Genomic DNA, 25115 nt, shown 5'->3' on the forward strand with positions numbered 1-25115 from the left:
AGATAAGACTTTCAGCTAATACGAATCCAGTATTGTGTCATGATCGCTTTAGCAAGCTCATAAAATATTTATATAGATACCTACTTATAAATCATTAATAATAAACAGGCAACACTTAATATTTCACACAGCACCTAATATACATGTTTTAAAACTGCACTCGACTTTTTATCCGTTAAGAATTATTGCCGGACGGTGGTATCCAAGTTTCCAAGAGCTGACCCAAGGGACAAGAAACCAAATGACTCGTCTGACTGATTGATAAATTTGGTTTAACAGTATCACGCAGACGATTCACTACAGCCTCTTGCCTCAAACTCACACCTGCAGAATATAATTCTGAGTATTTGCTGAATAGAAAGAAAGAAAAGCCACTGTACTTTATATGCCTTAGCTGATGGTCTGGTCTCCAGCGATGCGAGGAACTGTGTAAGTGTTACAACTAGGACCTCCTTGCTTCTGTTCATTAACGTCAATGAGCAGTTGGCGAGCGTCAAGTTTATTTTATGCTCTGAAAAAAAAACACCAGATTGTAAAAAGAACGTTAGGGATTCCGGAAATCTAAAAACTTAAAGTGTACAAATTTATGAGAGTTCCAATAGAACTTACCTATGTACTGCTTCGACTTATCTTTCTGTGGCGCCCCCTCCACATATCCAATCAGTTCACAGACCTTCTTCTTTTCAGGACTGGATAGATGGCTCCATAAACTCTTGCTCCTCTCAGTCTTGACGCACAGTTCCACATGGTTCTTAAACTCTTCGGTTTCATTATCTGCTGGGGAGCTAGTCGGCCTCCACCAGTCAAATTCGGTTTCAACTACTTCGATGCGATCTGGTTCTTGTGCTAAGAGCTGGAAAGAGATGAAAGGATACAAATATGATGTTGGAATTATTGCGGTCTTTCTCCAAAAAACTTAAGGTTTGTCATCATGAAAATCTGTAGGACTTACTTCAAACTTCGCTTGCTCCCTCGCAATAATAACTGATACGATTGGCAAACTGTCTTCACATTTCTGAAGATCCAGCTTCAGCTCAATATCATTAGGACTCCGTAACGTACTCTTGTATATCTGTTTGTAAACATTGTAGTTTTCCCTATGCTTCTTGATGGCAGCCCAGGTATAGGGTCTGACCCTTTGTTCCACCACCACGTTGAAGGCGTATATCCACCATTTCTTGGTGCCCTTAGAGAGAGGTACTCCTGGATGGAGATGACGGTATTTTCTGGACAAGAGAAACACACATTAGATATTGTTCCCTTTGAAGTTATTCTATCTTCTATAATAGTAGCATGTAGTATAGTAGTAGTACATAGTAGTATAATAGTAGCTGTTGGTTTACCTATTCAGCTTAATCCTGGCAAACGAAGCCAGCAAATTGTTGATAGATAAGTACTGCCGTCGGGATAGTTGCAGTGCACTATCCTGCAGGACTGCGTCTAGAAGCAGACGTGGTACTCGCGCCTCGCCGGAGCGGTTTATCAAAACCTTGACTTTGCAGGTTACAGGTTTCAGCACTGAAAACATATTGGAAATGAAATGATTAGATAGAATATCACGAATACAATTTCTATTATATTTCTAAAGAACCTTTGGTGGCTAAAAATGGGAAAAATCTAAGTTCTAATGAATTCTGATCTATTCACTCACAGAATTCAAAGTCCTCATGGTGCATAGAGAACTTGTCCAGCCCAGTGAGCATGTAATGCTTCCAGTTGTAATACTGCATAGGCGTGATGTGGGCTGTCTCGCTGTCGTCCAGGGCAGTCGCCGTAGGGTTCCAGTAGCAGGACAGAGATTCTATGCGCATCATCTGGTAGACTGTCGATGCGTTCGCTGGAGTCACTGACGGCTTCCATTTGCTGAAATTAGTTAATTCTAATTTTAGAAAAGAAGACAAAGCTTGCAAGCTATAAACAGAATGATGAGGCAAATGATACATTAGAAAACTGGCCAAAAGTGTCTTACTATTTGGACCGCCACTCACCTATTAGTAGTCTCAATAGACAAGCTTTGTAAACAAAGTCCACAAGCAAGAGGCCCATCCTTAGAGCTGATGGAGTCTTCATACCTCACGTGAACATTCCTCACATAAATCTGAAGATTATTCACAATCGCTGTGAACAAGTGCTCAAAGAAATTCTGAGGACCTTTTAACACCTCACTTTCAGCTTCCAAGTCTTGTAAGATCTTTCTTTTCGCAGCTCTTGTGAGCCGTCTTTCCCTTTCTGGGTCAAAGTGGCTGTTGGAGATAGCTGGACCTACTAGGACTAGCACATCCTCGATGTTGACTACAACAGGCTGGGTATACAGTCCTGACCAGGGTATTTGAAGGCCAATGCGGCCGATCGTGCCAATTTTCACATCTATTGGTAGGTCGAGTTCGTACTGCAAGAAAATAAACAATTCAATCATTCCATTTCATCTGTCGGTTGTAGGTAGGTCAAAATGTATGCTGCATGATTTCACTATCTAGTCAGTAGGGCAACTACAGGACCCATAATTCAAGAGAAAGAAACATCAAATATATAGACCTTATTAAAGTACACTTACCAAAGCCTCAGGCTTAAGTTTCAGATCAGTAAGGTTGACATTTCCAGAGAAGATGCCCACATTGAGGTTCTCGGTATCCAAGTCCTGGACGTACTTGCCCAACAGCCGGTTGAGGATACCGGCGACCGCGCCCTCGAACATGGTGACGGTGGCTGTTCGTCAGCTGGTGAAGAAGAAGGTTTGGTTATTGATGGAGAAGATAATAATACCAAGTTGCAAGTTGAAGTTAAATCATAATTCAAGAATATTCATATTGCAGGCAAAGTTGCATAGTACGATTGACTGACGAACGGTCAGCAAGGTACAAAGGGACTTCCCAAAACTTCCGGTGATAATGAAAGATAAAAGAAGTAGGAAATCATTGCTTAATTTAGGTGGTGATTTCGTAAGAAAATTTTATGACTCATGTTTGTGATTGTGAATAAAATCATCCAAAATCTGATCACAAGATAAAAAGACCGGATTTGTTCAGTATTCGTCTATCTTCTTTATTCATATAAACCGCGTAACTAGTTAACATAATTTATTACAGTAAAAATCTAGTAAAAAATAAAAGAATAAAAACAAAGAACCTCTAATTTTAAAAGTAGGCACTTATCAATAAAATCAGCATGCAAACCGCCGACCATACTTAAGAGGTGTATCTTCGTATCATGTAATGTGATATTACTAGCTTTTGTACCATTAATGTCAAAATAAGATAAAAGTCCTGTAAAACGTAACACGTCTTTTTAAGAACGCATATCTTTAGTAAACCTTTCCCTTTAACTTATTTTAGACACATTCCCCATGGCCCACTATGGCCCAAAAATACCAAGTCAAGGACCAAAAATACTTTTGATCCGCGCAAATGGCGTAGTTCCCCTGAGACATGGTTATAAAAACCTCAGGGTTACTAAAAGCCAGTGTAAGTAGGCTAAGTTCGATTTACAATTTGTCCTTTTAACTGATTGATCGTAAATTATAGAAAGAAACATCTGCCCTTTTTCCCTCGCGAGTTGCAACCGAAACACTATATTATTCGGAATCGATGCGCCAGACTAAATTAAGAACGGCCTTACATACAAACGCTTTTAAACTTGACTTGTTTCTTTAAGGCTGAAAATTCATCTTATAAAATATTCCGTTTATCGATCAAGAGTAACGTTTATAAATTCATCAAAATACTAAAGGTCTCCAAAAACGAGATAGATCTAATTCTCAATAGGTAAATGTATTTATGTATCCAAAATACTGATTCATTTTCCAATACAATCGGGCCAATTGGGATTGTATCCAAACTTTCACAAGGTCTTGACCAGTAGTTAATTTTATTAGAACCAGTTAGGTATTCGGATAGAATTTTGGCTATACCCAACCCGAATACTGGCTTTGTAAAATCTGGCAAGCCTGTGTTACTAAAGTTTGTCTGCCAAGTTCCCTTTTAACCCCCCTTTAAAGACCCCTTTTCTTTATCCCTTTAATTTAATTCATTCCAGACTAGACGTCACTTGAGATTAACATATTATCGACGTAAAACCTACTGAAGGACCAGTGGAATATGCAGTGATGCACTGCTGCAATAAGCCAGATTCAAGAGCATCATGCGGTTAGACATCGCGTTAGTGAGCTGTTACTCATGCAAATGGAAATATGCACACGTTCTGCAATAATGGGAGACGTTAATCGTATTATAAAATTGTGAAGAGGACTTTAAATACGGGTAATTTCATTTTAAAATTGTGGTTGTTTGTAATCTCCATATCTCTTTTAAAAAGTTAAGATGAGATCAAATACTTAAACACCGGTAAATGATAAAAACAAGATCTGCAACGGATTTCAAAACCATTTAGAATTTAGATGGACCTACGAAAAAAAGCTGTTCAACTGTATTACTGATCTTCAAAGTACATTTACTTAATGTTTACAAACTTGAATAAAAAACCAAAAACTTAAAATGACTAAAGACGTTCAACTTAATTTAAATAAACAAATAATTTACCACAGAGTGTGTGTTCTTGTAGACGTCTCAACACAAAGAACGCTGGCGTAGGATTCTCGCGTCCTAACAATAACAAAATCGATACCTGCTATTGGTCGGAGCTAGTAAACATCAGACACGCTGCCTCTAGTAAACGTATATTAATTCACTATCGATATTTTATCTCGAGATAAGTTATCTTTCGATACCTATATCGGAACAACGAATGATGAAATACAACATGCGTGTCTATGTGTGTGTCATATTGTGATGACGAGGATAACTAATGTAAACACATTGTTAATTAAAAATGATTGCATCTAATTTTTATATTATCTTTTGGTCAACTGACAAAGGTAATCTAATTAGGTTTTGTTCTAAATCCTAAAAGCGTTGAAACAAAGCAAGTTCGGACCGAACTTGGAACATTCGGAGCGTTGAAAAGATGTGAAAGCTGAAACGGGACCATGTATACCATTTCCCAAAGGAACTTTAGAAATACCCTTTTCATACAATTTTTTAGGTAAAAATATTCTCGGTACCTATTCTCGAGCTTCATACACAAGTTTTATCGATTTGAAAAAGGGAACTATATTTTTTGTCACCAAAATTTATATCTGTCATCAAGTTGTATCACCTAATAAATAGATCTATCGCCACGAAATATTTTCGTTCTCAGATAAACAAAGAGTGTTCCCAGGTATGAATTACCAAATTATTGTTAATATAATGTGTAAAATATGAGATGGATTACCAATAAAATTGTAGTGCATTACATGAATATAAACTTAGTTTTTATAATAATAGTTTTATTACTTAAATAATAGCTTGGTGCTCAAAATGGTAGATCTGTCACCAAATAAATCGATTAATCGATCCCAGACTGCGACTCCTTTTTATTTGTTATTTTGTCACCAATACAGCAGTTACATTTTATTTCGTTCAGTTATTAAAATAATGTATTCGTTACCAATTTAATACATCAGTTTATAATTTTAATGAAAATATGTTCAAAGGGAAGAGGAAGGGAATTGAGAGTGATTTTGATGACTACAAAGTTCAATGGTTCAGCAAATGAAGAGTGGGTCAACCGCACAATATTGTTTGGATACATGAAAATGCAACTGCCCTGCGTTTTACAAAAATTATATGTGCAAGCATATTATCGGATTAGTCATACGCTTAAAGCTGGCCAACCCCCCACCAGAAAATTTACTTATCGGCCAGAAAATGAAAAGGGGGCGCCCTTCAAAATCCAAACCTGCGCTGATTATTCAGTGATTGTTATTTTTAACAATGAATATTGATTATTTTGACTTTAATTGTTTTATTTACTATTCAGCTAGAAAAATTAAAATATATTTATACTACCTGTGGAAATTAAGACCCTTGGGGGAGGCACATGGCCAGTTAAGTAGTAGACTCTTTTGGTTGAAAGGATGATGACGACCACCATACATTTTTAGACCTTCATGAAATGTTCTAGTGATATAATATATGATTTATTGGTGACTAGCTTCTGCCCGCGACTTCGTACGCGGATCCTGTCCCATATGCCAGCGACTGCGGGGTCAGCAAAATTAAAGATCTGGATCGTCTGATGTTGAATTTAAAGGGCTCGTTGACGGGAAAACAACAGAATACGCAAAATCATTCGAAACGTTCCATAGAATTAACTTTTGTACGTCAACGGCAAAAGCACAGCAGACTAAACAAAGCGCTAAGAACTAAAGCGCAATAGGCGCGACCATAGGGATAAAAGTAGTGATTCCAATTAGTCCGCATTTAAGTGGTTTTAATGAACGGACCCTTGAGTAACAAAGTAGTGGTGACCTAGTGTTTAGAGAACCAATCTCTCAAGTATGAGTGTGTGACTGCGATTCCAGGTCTGGCAAGTACTCGCCAATGCAACTTTTCTTAGTTCGTTTGTACTTTCTAAGAATATTTTGGCCACCAATGACCGGTTTTGAAACCAATGACTGTGTTTCGGATGGCACGTTAAACTGTAAGTCCCGGATGTCATTGAACATCCTTGGCAGTCGTTACGGGTAGTCAGAAGCCAGTAAGTCTGACACCAGTCTAACCAAGGGGTATCGGGTTGCCCGGATAACTGGGTTGAGGTGGTCAGATAGGCAGTCGCTTCTTGTAAAGCACTGGTACTCAGCTGAATCCGGTTAGACTGGAAGCCGACCCCAACATAGTTGGGAAAAAGGCTCGGAGGATGATGATACCTGATTAATTAAAATCTAGCTGACTGCCCCCTCGTCCCCCGCGGTACTGAGTAGGCTACCCTGTCACGAAGATAAATGGAAAAGAATACAACACTCAAATAGCATTAAAACTCGAACATTCATTCTATAAAGTTTTGTAGTAAAAGAGTAAAATTGATGATGATATAGCATCACCATTGAAAGCCTGTCCTAAACTATTACCGCCTTCACCGCTTGGAGGTACTTGCAGCTTATTATATCATTATACAGTGAAATTAGAGATAGCTTTCATTTCCACATCAGTTGTTTCTGATCTTCGATTCTCATAAGTCAACAGAAAATATACATCAGATCGAACAACTTTTGCTAAAACGTCATTTCAAGTGTAGTAGGGCACTTGGAGTTCAACTTCAGATGTTTTAGATCTTCGATTTTTGTAAGTCAACAGAGAGTGCTCATCAGATTGAACAACTTTTGCTAAAACGGTATTCCTATGTATGCTATCGTGTAGCTGGGCTCTTGAAGTTCCGCATCAGGTGTTCCAGATCTTCGATTTTTATATGTCAATAGAGAGTGCTTATTAGATTGAACAACTTTTGCTAAAACGTCATACCTTTATATGCTATAGTCTAGCTGGGCTTCTGGAGTTCTACATCAGGTGTTTTAGATCTTCAATTTGTATAAGTCAACTGAGAGTGCTTATCAGATTGAACAACTTTTGCTAAAATGTCATACCCGTATATGCTACAGAGTAGCTGGGCTCTTGGGGTTCCACATCAGGTATTTTAGATCTTCATTTTTTATAAGTCAGCAGAGAGTGCTTATCAGATAGAACAACTTTTGCTAAAACGTCATACCCGTATATGCTACAGAGTAGCTGGGCTCTTGGGGTTCCACACCAGGTGTTTTAGATCTTCATTTTTTATAAGTCAACAGAGAGTACTCATCAGATTGAACAACTTTTGCTAAAACGTCATACCCGTATATGCTGCAGTGTAGCTGGGCTCTTGGGGTTCCACATCAGGAGTTCCAGATCTTCAAATTTATTCTCTCAACCGAAAATGCTCATCACGTGGAACAATTTTTGCCATGGCACCATTTTTGTATCTCTTATAGTTTTGCTGATCTGTTGCAGTTCTGCACCAGGTCTTCAAGTTTCGAAGATAAATTATAGCCTATATGTTGCCCCGACTTTATACCGATACAACAAAGAAAAAATCATTGAAATCCGTCCAGTAGTTCCGAAGATTAGCGTGTACAAACAAACAGACATACAGACATACAGACATACAGACATGCAGACATACAGACAAAAATTTTTTTTTGGATTTGTGCTCCATTACTGTTTCTAAACCCCACCCAATTATTATTTTTTTAATATATTCAATGTACAGACACAGTTTTTTTACAGATTTATTATATGTATAGATCTCTTTAAATTAGTTTGCTTAAATACTTTTAGGACAAACCTATTATAATACATACAAAACCATTCATTTGGTACTTGACCCCATATCTCCGTGATTTTCGGTAATTTATTGTGGAATTGATTTTATATTGATTGGTGATACATTTTGGTGACAAATCTACTATTTTGAGGGCAAACCCTATTATTTAAGAAACACAAAATGAATTAAATTGGTGACAGCTTAAATCATAGCCTTTGAAAAACCGATGTAATAGCCATTATGTTTTCCTATCCCGAAGAGAGAAAATTTACACTTCATTGGGCCTGAGAAAATAATAAGCTGCTTATGTACAGTCTGTTACACTAGATTATTTACTAGGTAAACGTTACATTCTATGCTGCTCATGAAAAAAAAATAACAAAATCTTCTACAGCTTTTAGTGAAAAATATAACACGGTATCTGACTATCCGATCATATTCAACACGCCTATATTAGCTTCACTTGTTAATATGTGTTTGTGTTTATCTTTACATCTAGAAAATGCCTAATTTAAGTGACTAATGAAATCTGCTTTTTTGACTTATTTAGTCAAATAAGGAAGGTGAGCAAAGCTATAGCAGGTAACAGCTTATACTGAGTAAAGAAAAAAAAAGGTTTTATTTCTAGTCCATGTGTTGTAAGTTAATACTTCTAATGGGTCAATACTAAAGAATCCTAAAAAAGAACTTATCTAAAAGTGTTTTCATATCTCCTTGTAAAGCTATAAGTGACTAGAACATTAATTTCTTACCGCAGCCATTGATTTGACTTATGAGGTGAATTATTACTTAGTACCTAAGTATGATGAAATGATACACGCAAAGAAATGAAGCACGATACATTGTTTTCAACCGACTTCCAAAAAAGCAGGATCTATTCTCTATTCCATTGAGTGTTAGATTCCTCCAGTTTAATAACGAGCTCAAGCTTAAAACAGACTAAAAATGTTGTTTTCATTATTTTATTAATTTAAATAATATTCTAACTAACATTTACAGAACAGTTATGAAATGTAAGAATGGCACGCCTCGCCAACGACCTCGGACCAGCCTCGTTCCTTCAGTACGAACCTGTTTACTTCAAGACCGATGGGATGTAGAAACTTCCTTGAAACTAAGTCCCCAAGAAAAACTGCGAAGGCCGTTCGAGTGCAAGTTTTTTTTTATTCATTTTCTGCCTGCCTTGAGAAAAGACTACCAAAAAAACGTGATAACGTAGAATGTATGCAAGATCGAATGATAATCTACATTTTCGAAATTGTTTTACTGTACCCCCTGTAGCAAAAACTTTACTACTAGTTCACCTTTGGATGCATTTCCACTCTGATGTGACTATTCCAAATCTTCTCAATCAAACCCATAACTTGTAAACTCTTCAACATATTAAAATAAGAATTCTATCAACCTTCCCACACAAACAGAATCTCTACAATTTATATAAACTTAAGTATAATAGAAGTGTTTTTCCGGTGTGGTCTCTTGTGAACGGGAGCGCTCGTGTCCGGGTGTACCCGTGCCATAGTCGACGTAACGAGGGCAAATCTAAATGCAAACCTTCCTCGGTACACAGGGAAACTGATATTTTTCACTGCAATCTGTTTTTATAAGGGAACTGCGAAAATTAGCTGGGATTTTCTTGTGTTTGTGCAATTTGAATCTGATTTGATTGGAGAGAAGAAAGATGGGGTAAAGCTGACCGTACCATCAAGGATCACACTCTATGTAGGATAAATATCAGAAAAGAGAAAGACATCCTGGATTCTTCACCTATAGTTATTATAGACTCGGTTGGCAGCGTACAAATGCAATGAAACATTTCTTTCGGACCACAAAGTATTGGGTTATTGTAGTCGGGTTTCTAAGAAGCAATCCACAAAGCTACGGATTAGATTAGGTAGACATACACTAACTTTATATAACTTATCCATGTATTACATGTGCCTCGAAGGAATACGTTTGATCAATTTCATAGTATTCTAACGTAAGACAGTGTTATAACCAAGAAAAACTGCAGAATCTTAGAAAAAAGTGGCTTTTATTAAAGGTACTTAACTGTGTTTAGAGACGAATTTTTCCTCATTAAGTAGTTAAGGCAAATAGATGCTTCTCAATAAAAACAAACAAATATATTTTCTTGTTTTCCTCAAGCAACGCAATTGTGTAACACGGTAAACAAAGAAGAAGTGCAATATAAAGAGATTAATCGCTTTATTAAGATGAAGTATCTAATATTGTTAGAGGAACTTAAGTAAAACTAGTCATTTAGAACTCGGGATTATATTTTTGAACTTCAGTCTGATATCATCAGTCGTTAAACATGGTATATAGTTAGAAATAGGCATGGTTACCTTTTCAAAACTAGTATGAAAGTTGAAGCTAAATGCGTGCTTGATTTGCTTCGGAAGATTGTTATTGTACTGCAAGATAAAGGAGTTACTAAAGACTGGGGCTGCAAATAATTTGTCTCACAAAATACCTAATAGTCAAAGATTTATAGCGTCTGCAGCTTGCACAGATAGCACGTAGGCCAAAAGCTTGCCAAGTTTCGTTCAAAAGAATTGTACATTAGCACAGAAAATGGCCAAGTGCGTACCATCACAATTCTGTACTAACGCCACCAACACAGAGAATTCATTTAAATGCTAATGCCAGCCCTCGGCGATGTACTAATGAAAAATAAAAATATACACAAACACGCCGTGCTGGATAATTGCGAATTTGATGCGAAAATCTATTTAGATTGTCGCCTCGTCTCTCGGTAACGAAACAATTAATGAATAGCCAACGTAAAAGAACACTATATTTATAATATCCTTAGAAACTTCATTTCCGAAGTCGTAAATAGGATTAAATACTACGGTACTTCAATGCATGTGCAATGCTTTCATCTTTATCAGTTAAGTCAAGTTATCCAAAGAATTACAGAGTAATTGAACCCTCAAATTATGTTTGCCGTAAACCTTTCAAACGTAAATGAAACTAGAAACATTGCTATTAAACTCCATACTGAAAGAATATGATAGAAATAGTTTCAACTCGTATATAACTAGACTTTCATGCAATTTCTACACATGTTGAATGACATTCCTCCGAACCAATTTAGCTTGAGATTAAAAGGAATATTAATATTGCATCTATATTTAGGACCATTTGTACCCTTTCCTTCATAATGTGGGATATTATAAAACCCACGGAGTAATAAGAATATTGGATTTTCCATCGAAAAGGATTCCAAATGTAATCCACAATGGTACCCCAAACTGACTGAAGACTCGATCAATTACTTGCGAGGGAGGGATCACTCGGAATCTTAGGAAAATTGAACATTTATTCATATAGATATTACATTGAAAATAACTGATGAAAATGCCGTCAGGTACTTTCATTTTGGGTATGTCCTTTCTGAAACTGTTTTTTTGGAAGCCAGTGCCTAGGTGGTTGTCTAGGTCATTTAATGTTAAACAAAAAACTCTTATTGATTAATTGATAATTGACCTCTAGCCTTTGATACAATGTCTACTGGATCTAAAAATGTGGAAAGTTTTTTTCTAACTTGATGTTTTCACTCTCTATACCTACCTATCTGACCCTCAGACTGATCGTACTTTTAAGTTTTGCAGATTTGAAGGTGACAATAAGATTGCGACTGCATCTCTGCCTGTCCGTCATTATCGAAAAAATGCTGATCAATAACTACCTACTGAACAGATTCTCATGTGGTTTTCACCAATAAGTTTGACGAAATCACGACGTTTGACGTTTCACCAAATTCCCTACATATATTAGGTAATTTATACCCGCGCGAAACAGGCTCGCTAATATGATAAAAAAGTAAAACAAAAACACAATTTATTATTTACGTTTCTCCAATCAATGTTTAGCCCTTAAGCGTCAAAGTAATCCGGAATAAAGGTCACATCTTAAAAGCTTTGCCACAAAATATTAATGAGTTTTGATTGTTGCCAACTTTATTTTTATTTTTATAAATATTTTCGCCGCTGTTTACCCTGAACGGATCATTAAGATATCAAAAGGAATTACGTTCGGTGGTGACACTGCTTTAAGAGTTTTAAAAATAAATTAAACGTTGAGGATAAAGAAATGTTTTACTTTCCTTACGTATTTAGGTAAATAAGCACGTCTTAGATTTAAAAATATCTTCAAACTTTGTTATGTATATACAGAATTACGAAATTGTTATATTTCTTTGTTCAATTGGTTATGACCTCAAAATTGGTTATCAAGATGAACTTAGGCGTATGTACGTTAGGTATGATCCATACTGGAATATTCTAGACTTTAAAATAAACATCTAAAGAGATCATTGCTAGCTCCAAAAATACATAATTAGTTATCTTCTGCCGTATTTACTTAGATATATTATAATATTGTCGGGACAAATATTATTTACTAGTCGAGCTTTCGATTTTTCTAGAAAAGCTAATACCTGGATGGATAATATCTTAAAAACCATTTTATGCAGATGTAGATGAAAATGCTGCGTCTGACGCATTCTTAACTTCTGTGAAGCTTTTACATAATTAAGAAGCTTCTAAAAAAAATTCGAAGCACTAAGCTCCAGAGTTATAGGGGAATAGCGATCGGCACTACCTACACCAGTAATAAACCAGTATTGATTCCCAAACATTTGTTATTTAAACCTTACTAATCAATGGATCTTCAATCAATTAACTAAGAACCATCAAATCACTAGTGTTTAGATCAAAGGTCACGGAACAAGCGCAATATCTCCCTTATACAGGTATACACGTAATTTTGTTATCACATAAACCATTGGGCTATAAATAGAACGAAGGCTGTCATAATCCGCGTCTCCAGTTTACAAATCGATCGCTCAGACACACAGGATTTGCAGGAATTACAATTAAACTAGTATTACCATATTCATTGAGAGATTAAGCCTTTAATTGTTAACGAATTACCTACTCTAATCTTAATTGGTGAAAAGAAAATTTAAATGTAAATAAATGTTAAAATTGTTGAGGGTGTATTAATGAGGAGATTTAAACTTACCTGCAATTACATGTTTCCCCAAAATGCACTTGGATTTACCGTAATTATGGATGCAATGACGTCGAACAGCACACGGCACTGGGGAGGGATAGACTGATTTTGACAGGTGTCAGAGAGAGCGCGCCGCGGGGCGCATGCGCGGGAACCAGTGGAAAATTATGGAGGCGGGCGGGAAACGTGGGAGGCGCTCGATACGGCCAGGATATGACGTGGCGCAGGAAATTAAAGCCTCGATTGAAATACATTTTAGTTTTATTTGTGAAAACCCTAGGTTCTGTTTTATTTCTAGGTAAAAGTACTTTTATTTAATCCGTTTTTTTTTTTATCTTTAGGAAAAGATTACAAGTAGGCTCTTCTTTTAAATCTGGTCACAATTTACAGGTTTGACTTTTTTGCGCTTAATTAATCTCCATTGAGGCGATTATTGGAAGCCTATTAGAAATGTTGATTAAATGAAAGCCCCAATAATTCAGACAGAATGTTTATTAGCGTTATACTTATTTTACTGCACATTATAATGATCCACTACGCACGCCATTATCAAAGCTCACCGGAAGAAGGGAGGATGACAGATACTTCCTGTCATAGTGACGGTGACGACCACAGATAAAATAGTAACCTAATCTATGGTAGTATTCCAATACCCCCGCTCAAGATCAAGTCTAATTTTTTTTTTTTTACAATCTTATACAAAACAATAAAAATTTACTTGATATTGAACACATCCTTATTTTATAAAAATGGCAACATTACAATCTGTCATTATGACGTTTGACATTTAAAATGGTTAACTTGACATTGACAGAAAAATATAACCTCTCTATATCTTACACACATATTTAAAGAAAATGTTTACTAAAACATGTTACAAATATCCAAGTAATACAAAGCGTGCTAAGTTAACAACAAATACAAACAATGTTTGAACATCTTATAATCTACGTTTCGTACAAACCAAGTGTTTCACAAAAATAGTTATGTTTAACTTGAGACAATGATTTGGTAAGTATATCAGCTTTATTTTCATTAGTACACACATATTTCAATGTAATTAAACCTTTGTTTACTATGTCTTTTATAAAATGAACTTTTATATCAATATGTTTGGATCTTTTACTGTTTTCATAGCTTTCTATCATTTTAATTGTACTTTGATTGTCAATAAACAAAGAACAGGTCGCTTGCTTAGTATTAAAGTGACCGAATTCAAAATCAATCAATCATGAGTTAGATACACTGTCATCTTTAAAACAACGCCATCTGTGACAAACTCCAAGAAACTCTTAAAAAGTTAGAGTTATACTGCTCTTACAATGTTTCGGTCTCTTTCACACTTATGAATTTGAAGACGCCATTTTGACATTACACTGACACATTCAGTAATCGTTTAACCGGCTCAAAACGAACATCTGGTCGTTTGTCATAAAAGTGACCTATTAATATTTAGGATTGTGTAACAGTGAAATCGAAGGTAAGTTTTACTGATTATTTTTGTTGTATTTTGACCCAATACGTAATGAGTCTATTTTATATTAAATTTGTTAATTTATTGTACGATATATTACGTTTTAGGACTGTTTAAAACTAAAACTTCTAGATGATTCTACAGCACATTAATGATTAGGTCTCTTTTTGAATAAAAAACTTAGTAAATTTATTCGTACACTCTGTAGAATTCATTGTTAAGTCTGTTTATTACAAATAATGATAATGTATTTTTAGTAACATTCAGTATTTGGTCTGTACTATACTAAAAAAAAAACGGAATTTTGCTATGAATGTGCTAGGTGATTTAAGTTCAGGATTGAGTCACTTTAAAACGAAATATGGAACAAAAAGAAGTTTCACTTGTTGACCTATAATTATAATTAAGTATTTTTATTAGGATGACGTCGTCTACTTCGCGATCAAGAAAAATTCTAGATTTAATTCAAATTGAAGATAACATTATTCCAACTCAAAATGTTGATGTTCAGGTGTGTAAAAATCGTTGAATTGTCTTTATGGTGTCTTTCTTTATTTACGTCTACCTGCAATTTACTGACTAATACTTCTTTTATTGTTAACAGACGATTTGTTGTGATGCAACTAAAGAGCCCGAAAATGTTACGAATATTATTCCAACTCAAAGTGCTGATGTCCAGGTTTGTAAAAATAATTGTATTGTCAAGGTATTTTATTTATGGCTAGCTGCAATTTACTGACTTACTCACCTTTAATTGTTAACAGACGATGATATGTGACGCATCTAAAGAGCCCGAAAATGATACTGATATTGTTTCAACTCAAAGTGGTGATGTCCAGGTATGTAAAATTACTACTTAGCACTTACTTATTTATTGATACTTTATGTAGGTATGTTTAGTTAAATTTGTTTATTCACCTTTTATGTTTACTTGCAGATGTTATGTGATGTTTATAATAAACCCGAAAATCAACGACATTTGAATGCCTCTGAGTATTTCAAACATACTGAAGGCCGTAACAAGGCAGTTATAGATTATCGTGTGTCACCTGTTAATTCTGGAGAAAGCGACGCAGATTTAAGTGATGGCGATCCTACTTTCGAAACCGTACAAAAGGGCCAACAGGGTAGTCATTTGCTATTTCCCCGTACCCGTAGTTCAAGTTCGAGTAGTAGTTCTTCTTCAACTTCAGACTCAAGTTCATCATCTGATAGCTCTAACGAAGAGACTTTGGAAGAACAGTTAAATGCCAATAACACAGAAAATAGAACACCTGAGCCAACAAGAGAGTTAGACGGAGGAACAATGGAGAATCAAGATAATTTAACAGAAGACACAACTTCCGGAACACCTACAGTTTCTACTAAGCCAAAAGGTAAAACGCACTAGACAACCGGAAAACTGGAAGCAAACTAGAGCAAAAATTGAGAAATTGTGGTAAGTCATATATTAATAGTAAAAATATTATAACTAAAGCTCGTGAACTTAAACCACCATGTAATGACCAGTGCAGGCTGCAATGTTCTAGCAAGATTGATTCTGTTCAAAGGCAAAGTATTTTCGACGCATACTGGGAACTTGGAGATATTCATAATCAGCGATCTTTCATTTTGTCGTGTTTATCTGATATCACACCCAGATATAAATATACCAATGCATTGACCCCACGGCATTGTAACAAAGCTTTCCATTTTGTTGTTGCTGGTAATTCGATCAGAGTTTGTAAACCTTTTTACTAATACTTTGAACATATCCGATCGTATGATTCGTACTGTTAAACATAAGACTGATAAACATGGAATTTTGAAGACGGATTGTAGAGGAATAACCGGTAATCATAAATCAGATGAAGTATTAATTTCTGACATCAAAGAATTTATCAATTCTATTCCAAGAACTGATTCTCATTACACACGACAATCATCGACCCGTGAATACATAGACGGTGGAAAAACGATAGTAGATCTCTTTAAAGACTTTGAAGAAGTCCAAAAACAAAAAAATAAGCCAGCAGGAAAGTATTGCACATTTTATAAGGTTTTTAATACACAATTCAATATATCATTTTTTCGCCCAAGAAAGGATCAATGCGACACATGTTTGCAATACCAGAATTCATCGCCTGAACAAAACTTATTATTCAAGAAAAATATGATTCCCATTTAGAAGAAAAAACCCTCAGCCGACAGGAAAAATATAATGACCGACTTAAAATTGATGACAGTAATAAAGTAATTTTGTTCGACCTCCAAGCTGTTCTTCAATCACCTAAAGGGGACACTTCAGCTTTCTATTACAAAAGTAAGCTCAATAGCTATAATTTCACTGTTGCCTCCTTAAACAAAAAAGTAGAAGGCAAAGTACAGGAATCGTACAGTAACGTGCATTGTTATTTTGGAATGAAACTGATGCAAAAAGAGGTGCCAATGAAATAGGCTCTTGTCTACTCCATTATTTCGAACAACTTTGTATCGAATCCAGGGCTACTAATGAGGAAGGCATCAATCTTATACTGTATTCGGACAATTGCGGAGGACAAAATAAAATAAATATATCGTTACACTTTATCTTTACGCAGTTACACATCTTAATATTAATTCCATCACACATAAATACTTAATCAAAGGGCATACGCAGAATGAAGCCGATAACATACATAGCCTTATAGAAAAAGAGGTAAAAAAGAATTTAAGATCTGGACCTATATATTCACCACACCAATATGTATCAATAATTAAAATGCACGAAAATCAGGAAACAAATTTATAGTAAATGAGCGTACATTTCATGACTTTTATGACTTGAAAAGTTACAAGAAGCTTGGGGATACAATTTTAATAAAACAAAGAATGGAGATAATATTGTATGGAATGACGTAAAATGATTAAGGTGACAAAGAAAAACCCTTTTCATTTTTATAAAAAATCTTATAAACAGGATTTTTGAAGTATGTGTAAGAAACAGGCGAACCAAAATGTTGCCTTTAAACGAGTTAACGCTAGTCAAAGCGTACACTGGAAAACAAGAGCTAAGTGAAAATAAAAAAAAAGATTTACGCGAATTATTGTCTAAGAATTTGATCCCTAACTTTTATTCTGACTTTTATAATTCCATTCTTTAATCAGTAAAGGTAAAGATGACTCCTCCGTTTTCATCTTATATTTTTAAATAATTTATGTTTTGTTAACTGATTTATACCTAGACTGCGGACCTACTAAGAATACCATAACGCTGATTAGATTCGCTAAGATCTCTTTTAATTTTGCTACGATGTTATAATTATAGTTTATAATAGTTATCATAGTTTTTTACAATACTATATACTACTTTGTATAAAAAAACTATATTTGCTTTTTGTTAATTTTGAAGGTATATGAAAATGTATACTATTTTTTTTATTATATTTCTCGTAATCATTTAAATAAAGACTTGTAATTTAAAAAGCGATAGTTAGGATAGAAGAGTGATTTTTGTGAACTGATGTAAACCTACTTAGAATACCATGAGACTGATTGATTTATTGCTTAGAAGTTAAGATCTCTTTTAATTATATTAATAAGTTCGGTATAAAAACATCTAACATCTTCTATTAATAAGTGTTAAAATGAAAATAACAGTTTTTTTATAATTTTAGTTCCTTAATGTTGATCTCTTTTTTTTAATTAAAAACCGTAACTACAAAAATGTATTTTCATTTTTATGTATTTTCGTTTAGTATTATTATGACTTAAACCTTACATATACAACCAAGTAGTATTTGAATTTAATAATAAATCAACTCAAAATTAATTAGGTCTTTATCTTTTTGGCAGACTAACTGTTACTTAGTATTATATAGACCTAAAACTACAAAAGTAATTTTGACAGCCTACAATAAACAAAATAAATAGTATTCAATTGAAATTTAAGTTTCAACCAACTATGTGGTTCATATTCTATCATTAAAAAATAAAAATAACTATGCGAGTAACATCTTGTAACATTTATGTCTAAATAAACAGCCAAAGTCCTAATTGCAAAACGTTTTTTGCGATTTGCCAAAAAACTAGTTTTTTCAATTCGGTCACTTTAATAATAAGCGTGCGAGGTTAAGTCTTTATCACAATGTAAGTCTTTTAACACTTCTCTAATGTAGACAATTTCACTTACAGATAGAGCTGCTGCAATATATTCGGATTCTGCTGTTGACAATGCGACTGAAGTCTGCTTCTTGGAAGTCCAGCTGACCAGGCTGCCTCGATGAAATATTGCAACTCCACTGACGCTCTTACGATCCATTTGTTCACTTCCCCAATCAGAATCTGAAAAGGCTAGTAATATATTGTTAGTTTCTCTTCTGTATACTAATCCTTTGTGCTTTGTTTGTTTCAGGTATCTCAAGATTCTCTTCGCGGCTGTCCACAGTGTTGAAGTTGGATGATTCATATATCTACTAAGGAATCCTGTTGCATAGGCTATGTCAGGACGACTAATTGTAGCCAAATACATGAGCGACCCGATGAGTTCTCTATATGGAATGTTATTCAGTACTTCTTCATTTTGATTTATTTTTAAGTTAACTTCCATAGGTGTATTACATCCTTTACAGTCTTGCATATGAAACTTCAATAAAATTTCTCTATAATTTGTGTTTGTTTTATTTTTATTCCATCTTTGGTTTTAGTTATTTCCATTCCCAAGAATTTATTTATATTTCCCATATGCTTAGCTTGAAATTGTTCTTTTAGCTTCTGTATAATATTTTGTCCATTTCCAATTATTAATATATCGTCCACAAATATAAGTATATAAACATCTTGTCCTGTATATAAGCAGAAATCACTCTGAGATTGTTTTAGTCCATTTTGTGTTAAGAACTTGCTTAATTTTTCATTCCAACAACGTGGAGCTTCTTTCAGTCCATATAAAGCTTTCTTTAACTTTAAAACTTTTCCTTCTGTCTTATTCTGTAGTCCTTCAGGGTACTTTATATATATGTTTGAGTTTAATTCTCCATTTAAAACGCTGTAGGTATGTCAAGCTGTTTGATAGGTAATTCCTCCTGAACTGCTTTATTTAAAATAACCTTACTGTAGTCATTCTTGCTACTGGTGCGTATACATTTTGAGTAGTTTCCTCCTGAAAACCTTTTGCGACTAATCTGGCTTTCTTGGTGTTGTCTGCTTTAGTCCGAAATACCCATTTTGTGTCGATAGCCTTGTGTCCTTCTGGTAGATCACTTTCTTCCCATGTCTTTAATTTTTTATGTGCTTCTAACTCCTTTTGTATTGCTTCTTTCCATTCTTCTTGTTTAATGGCCTCATTGTAGCTGACTGGGTCTTCAGACATTAGTGCATATGCTATGTTTGACATATCATAGTCATCATACTTTGCCGGTAATTTCACATGTCTTCTTGTGTGTCTGATTTCCTCTGTATTCTGATCAGTTTCTGTCTCTTGAGTGTTTTCCATAGTTTGTTCAGTACTTTCCCTGATCTCCTCTGTATTCTGATCAGTTTCTGTCTCTTGATTGTTTTCCATATCTGTTGATTCTTCATCATCTATGTAATGGTAAGTATTTGTCTCATTTTCTTCATATTTGTAGTTTGATTCATCAAAACGTACATCTCGTGATTCAATTATATCATTTGTTTTTGGGTCCCATAATCTATATCCTGAACCACAGTATCCTACCATTCTCACTGATTTTGCTCTGGGTTCCAACTTGTTGGGTCTTGGTAATATGGTACACCATGCTTTTGCACCAAACACTCTTAGTTTATCCAAATTGTTTTTGCCATACCACAATTTAGCTGGTGTGTCTCCTTTGAGAGCTTTTGTAGGTGACCTATTTATAGTATAAGCCGCACATCTTATAGCTTCACCCCATAGGTATTTAGGTAAGTTTGTTTCCAAAAGCATTGCTCTCACCTTATCTGCCAGTGTCCTATTCATGCGTTCACATACTGAAACTTGTTGTGGGGTATATGCACATGATGTTTCTTGTTTAATGCCATATTCTTCATAAAATGACTTGAGTTCCTCATTTACAAATTCTGTTCCTCTGTCAGTCCGTATTCTCTGTACATTATTTCCATTGTTCTTCATAACTTTTATATAATTCATAATGTAGTATTTTGCTTCATCTTTGGAATGTAGTAAATGAACTTCAAGAAAATGGGAGTAGTCATCTATGATTGTTAAGTAATATCTTTCTTCTTTATGAGTGATGGGAGTGACAGGTCCTCCTATATCACAGTATATTAGCTGACCAATTTTTCTAGTTCTTGGCAAAGGAATTGGCTTGAATGGACATCTTGTAGCTTTAGCTTCCATGCAAATGCTGCATCGTACCTTGATAGTGGTAGATCAAGGACTCTCAACCCTCCATAGTTTAAATGTCCTAATCTTCTGTGCCAAAGATTCTCGTCTTCTGATATCAATGCATGTGTCTTTCTTACATTTAAATCTAATTTCATTGTATATAATTTTCCATTGCTTTGCCCTTGCACATGTATGTTACCTTTGCTTATTAATGCTGTTTCTTTTCTAAATGTCACTTGTAAACCTTTTTCATTAAGTTTTCTCACTGACAATAGGTTGTGAGACAATTTCTCCAAAATAAGGCAATCTGGAATTGATATTTCTAGTCCTTCTTTTGAAGTTCCTTTTAATTTTCCTTTTAGAGTTGTTCCTATTGTATTTCCATCTGCTACTTTAATGTTTATGCGAGGAATCTTCTGTATGTCTGTCATATATTTCTGGAAGTTGTGAGATATCATATGGTGTGATGCACCAGAGTCTATCACAAATTCTATTTCTTCTTTTATGTGATTTTGTGTGTTTTCTGCCGAGTTGGCCTGCGCTGCTACAAATGATACTTCCTTGTTAGTGGTATGCTCTTCTCCAATATTTGCAGTTTGTTTTCTAGTCTGCCTCATGCCTCTGCCTCGTGATCTGAAGCTTCCGCGGCCTCTCTGATGAAAATTTCTTTTTGGGCAATTTCGAGCAAAATGGTTGGGTTCTCCACAACTATAGCATTTTATTTGAGAAGTGCTTTCAAAAACATACTCATTGGTTTTTCTCGTAACACCTTGATTAGATTTCTCTTTCATTTCCGCGTCCAGTAATTTGCTTTTTACAAAATCTAAAGTTAATTCACTGTTTGACATTTCAAGAGCTGTGACTAAGGGTTGATAAGCTTGTTCGATACTTAATAGAAATTGACATACTTTCTCTTTCTCATCTATGACGATTCCATGACTGGCGATATCTTGAACTAGTTTTTCGAATTTATTTATATGATCCTGAACACTTTGATTCTTACTGCATTTCAAGTTTATCAGTTGTTTTTTGAGACATAAGCTGCTGAGTGTAGATTTTCTTTGAAACGTACTCTTGAGCTTGGTAATCATGTCATATGCGGTTGATGCATTTTAACATAGTCTAGATACTTATCTGGTATTCCTTGTATTATTATATTGCGTGCTTTCGAGTCTTGTTTGATGAACTCTTCCTCTTTTGCTTTCTTCTCGTTCCCGCTTTCTATTACCTTTCTCAATCCCTTTTCATCTAGGAGAATCTCGATTCTAAAGAGCCAATTCTCAAAATTGTCTTCCAGTTTCGGTATATGGGAACACGACGCTGTCATTATTTTGGCTTTCTTCTTTTCGTTTCTGGCTGAAAAATAAGCCTACCCCTTTTACCCTTTTACACGTGTTTGACCGTAACCTTACTTGTTGATTAGGTACTTTCCTACGCTATCCTGTGTCATCTGACTGAATTATGGGCCTGGGCCCATAACCTATTAGAAATGTTGATTAAATGAAAGCCCCAATAATTCAGACAGAATGTTTATTAGCGTTATACTTATTTTACTGCACATTATAATGATCCACTACGCACGCCATTATCAAAGCTCACCGGAAGAAGGGAGGATGACAGATACTTCCTGTCATAGTGACGGTGACGACCACAGATAAAATAGTAACCTAATCTATGGTAGTATTCCAATAAAGCCTCGGAAACTTTTAATGATGTGCTTTGTTTTAAGGGTTAAAGTTTTATATCTTTATAAATATTTTCATTTTCATGATCAAAGGATTCTTTGGATCGACAAAAGTCTGCTATAATGGTTTTAACTATTGAGTGGTGTTCATCTTTTACATTTAGGTACATTCTAGAAGTGATAAGGTCCTTGACTCTTGTTTAGTAAAATACATTGGTAGCTATTTAAAAACATTTTATTTCTAATATATTCAATGTTTATATTGTCACTAGCTCCAAACTAGGGAAAGCTGTTGCTGAAAAAAGTAACATTTATACAGATTTATCTACGAAGTGCTCGTGATAATAACTAGCAATTACAGGATCCTTCGGGCACTTCTGGCGAGAAGCATTCGTCAGGACAGATGGGGCACATAGAGGCGAATGTGCGTGCGCGCATGCAGTTCGGCGAAGCAGTCCACTGGGATAGAGCCGCGTGCTGAAACAGATATTATACGAATACCTATTAAGGAAATGCATTATCATGTTAGTGTATTGGTAGAACTAATGAAGTTCTTATAACGCTTTTAATTCTTGCAATAATATTATACCTGTTTCAAAAATATGACAAAAATAATACACAGCAGACGACTGAAAATTCAAAGTAAACCGAAAGGGCGTATTTAAATCACATAGATTCAAGAAAGCTGGCCGGTGCTTTCTTGAATTGGGTAAGACGACTATAATTCTACCCCAAATTAACTAGAAAACATGTTTGACAAAATTCTTACCTTCACCAAATTCTTGTAAGAACAATGCACCATATCATACGCAGGACAGTTGAGGTATATTCCTTGTGGTTTGACGGGGACACTGCCGAGGCAATCATCCTTCACATGCTCTACAGCCGTTGCAAACTCAGGGTGCGCCAGCGCAAAATCATCGAAGAATCCTATTGTCATCTCCTTGTTGATAACTTCACCGTCCAGCAGGTTGTATTCACGGAATATGCAGGTCAGTCTTTCGCACTGGAAAATAACAATAAAGAATTTTTTGGTTGTTCCGTCCATATGGCACAGGAACTGGCTTTTTGGTAGATAAGCAAAATTGCGATAACCCATATTGATAATAAACATTTCTATTGAACTTACCTCTGGTAATCTCGCACATTTCGATTGAATCTCGCGACTAACACCCGGTGGGAGAAGTAGACAGCTATTTAGCTGAAAAATATAAACAAATTCAGGTATGAAGTGACTCGAAGTAACTAAATCTCCATTAAAAGTTACAGTTACAAAGTTAATCAAAATTTAGAAAAGATTAAAAAAGGTATGAATTACTTACATCTTGGGGCATTCGCCCACAAATGCCGTTGTCCGAAGCGCCGCCGTAACATGACTAGAAAAAGAAAAAATCCATGACCACAGAATTAGCAAATGTGTGATAATCATTATTTACTGTTACTGTGTTTATTTATTACAAAATCTTGCTCCCTGTGAGTTAGCTCAATTACTTACTAGTTCCTACTCCATTCTACTATGTCTTTAAAAACTAAAGAGGTGTAAATCCTCTGGGCTGCTTTGTGGAAAAACATCTAAAAGAGATTTGACCGAGAAGGCTTATTGATTAATAGAAGTAGATTCCAAATGACATCAATGGATATGGACTTTCGATATTAATTTTCATTCTTTTTCAGACTTGACAATGTTGAGATCTCTCTGAATCCAAATAAACAGTTCTAATAATACACAATAAGAGCAAGATAACTTACCGCAACAGACAACACTAGAAAGACGCACAGTTTAAACATTTTGTACAAAAGAATTGATCTCATCAGCTTTACTTAGATGACTGAAGAGGAAACAGAAACATTTGCTTATATATTCGTTGTAGCTCATTTAATCAATGCAGGTCAAGATGACAGGTCACTAAAAATAACAACTATCGGAAATGCCAGTCTGATACAGGTTACAGATACAAAGCAACAAACATGTTTTCCAAAATATGGAAAATCCTAAGATAAACTTATCCAGCGGCGTAGTGTGGGATGCAGGGGCGTTAATACCCAGAGCATACACGTTTAAGGGGGCGGCAAAATTCACCATAAATACTTAAAAATTTCAGGAGATCTCGCCCTAGATTTGGTCGCGGCCTATCAATTTTAACATCATTTTCAACATTTGCATCAATGATGCAAAGGAATGAATATGACATTTTCCCAAACACTGACCCAAACTAAGAAAAACTCGCGCTCGATACGCTCGCGGCTCCATGTCAGATATCGACGTTATGTCTTTATTAAAAAAATGTTGAAACATCCAACTCCGAAAAAATTACGAGCACTTTCGTGGTAGCTTCTTATAAATTTTTGCATTTTTTTTTAGTCCGGTCAATGTAGACATAAAAACATTGGTCAAATAACAATGATTCCTGGAAAGCTAAATATTGGTGGAGAGCTTGGGAGGGCTCAGGAAAAAA

The 25115-nt window shown here is 35.2% G+C and overlaps 2 protein-coding genes and 1 pseudogene across 4 annotated transcripts in view; 1 reads left to right on the forward strand and 2 right to left on the reverse strand.

The window, feature by feature from the left end:
* The window catches only part of LOC135117040 (intermembrane lipid transfer protein VPS13A-like), a 35344-nt gene extending 21998 nt beyond the window's left edge, over nt 1-13346 (reverse strand). For 2 of the 3 annotated variants that reach the window (XM_064035384.1, XM_064035382.1), the window contains exons 1-8: nt 4536-4679; nt 2555-2717; nt 1989-2389; nt 1652-1863; nt 1344-1518; nt 953-1226; nt 610-853; nt 381-511 (exon numbers count right to left, since the gene is read on the reverse strand). In XM_064035384.1, the coding sequence (XP_063891454.1) occupies nt 381-511; nt 610-853; nt 953-1226; nt 1344-1518; nt 1652-1863; nt 1989-2389; nt 2555-2695 (1578 nt within the window). In that variant the 5' untranslated portion in view covers nt 2696-2717; nt 4536-4679. Of the gene's footprint in view, nt 1-380; nt 512-609; nt 854-952; nt 1227-1343; nt 1519-1651; nt 1864-1988; nt 2390-2554; nt 2718-4535; nt 4680-13206 lie in introns of those variants that run through there. The other variant, XM_064035383.1, reaches the window with a different exon arrangement.
* A 1746-nt stretch (nt 13347-15092) lies between these two features.
* Nucleotides 15093-17052, forward strand: LOC126054615 (uncharacterized; annotated as a pseudogene).
* A 5436-nt stretch (nt 17053-22488) lies between these two features.
* On the reverse strand, nt 22489-24529 carry LOC135117170 (uncharacterized). Its single transcript, XM_064035668.1, has 5 exons — nt 24409-24529; nt 23982-24035; nt 23789-23860; nt 23429-23665; nt 22489-23136 (listed from the first exon to the last, which is right to left on the reverse strand). Exons 1-5 carry the CDS (start codon nt 24469-24471, stop codon nt 23008-23010), a joined length of 555 nt encoding a protein of 184 aa, XP_063891738.1. The 5' UTR covers nt 24472-24529; the 3' UTR covers nt 22489-23007.
* Between the last annotated feature and the right edge of the window lie 586 nt (nt 24530-25115).

This window comes from Helicoverpa armigera, chromosome 7 (genome assembly GCF_030705265.1).
Source record: "Helicoverpa armigera isolate CAAS_96S chromosome 7, ASM3070526v1, whole genome shotgun sequence".
Taxonomy (NCBI): Eukaryota; Metazoa; Arthropoda; class Insecta; order Lepidoptera; family Noctuidae; genus Helicoverpa; species Helicoverpa armigera.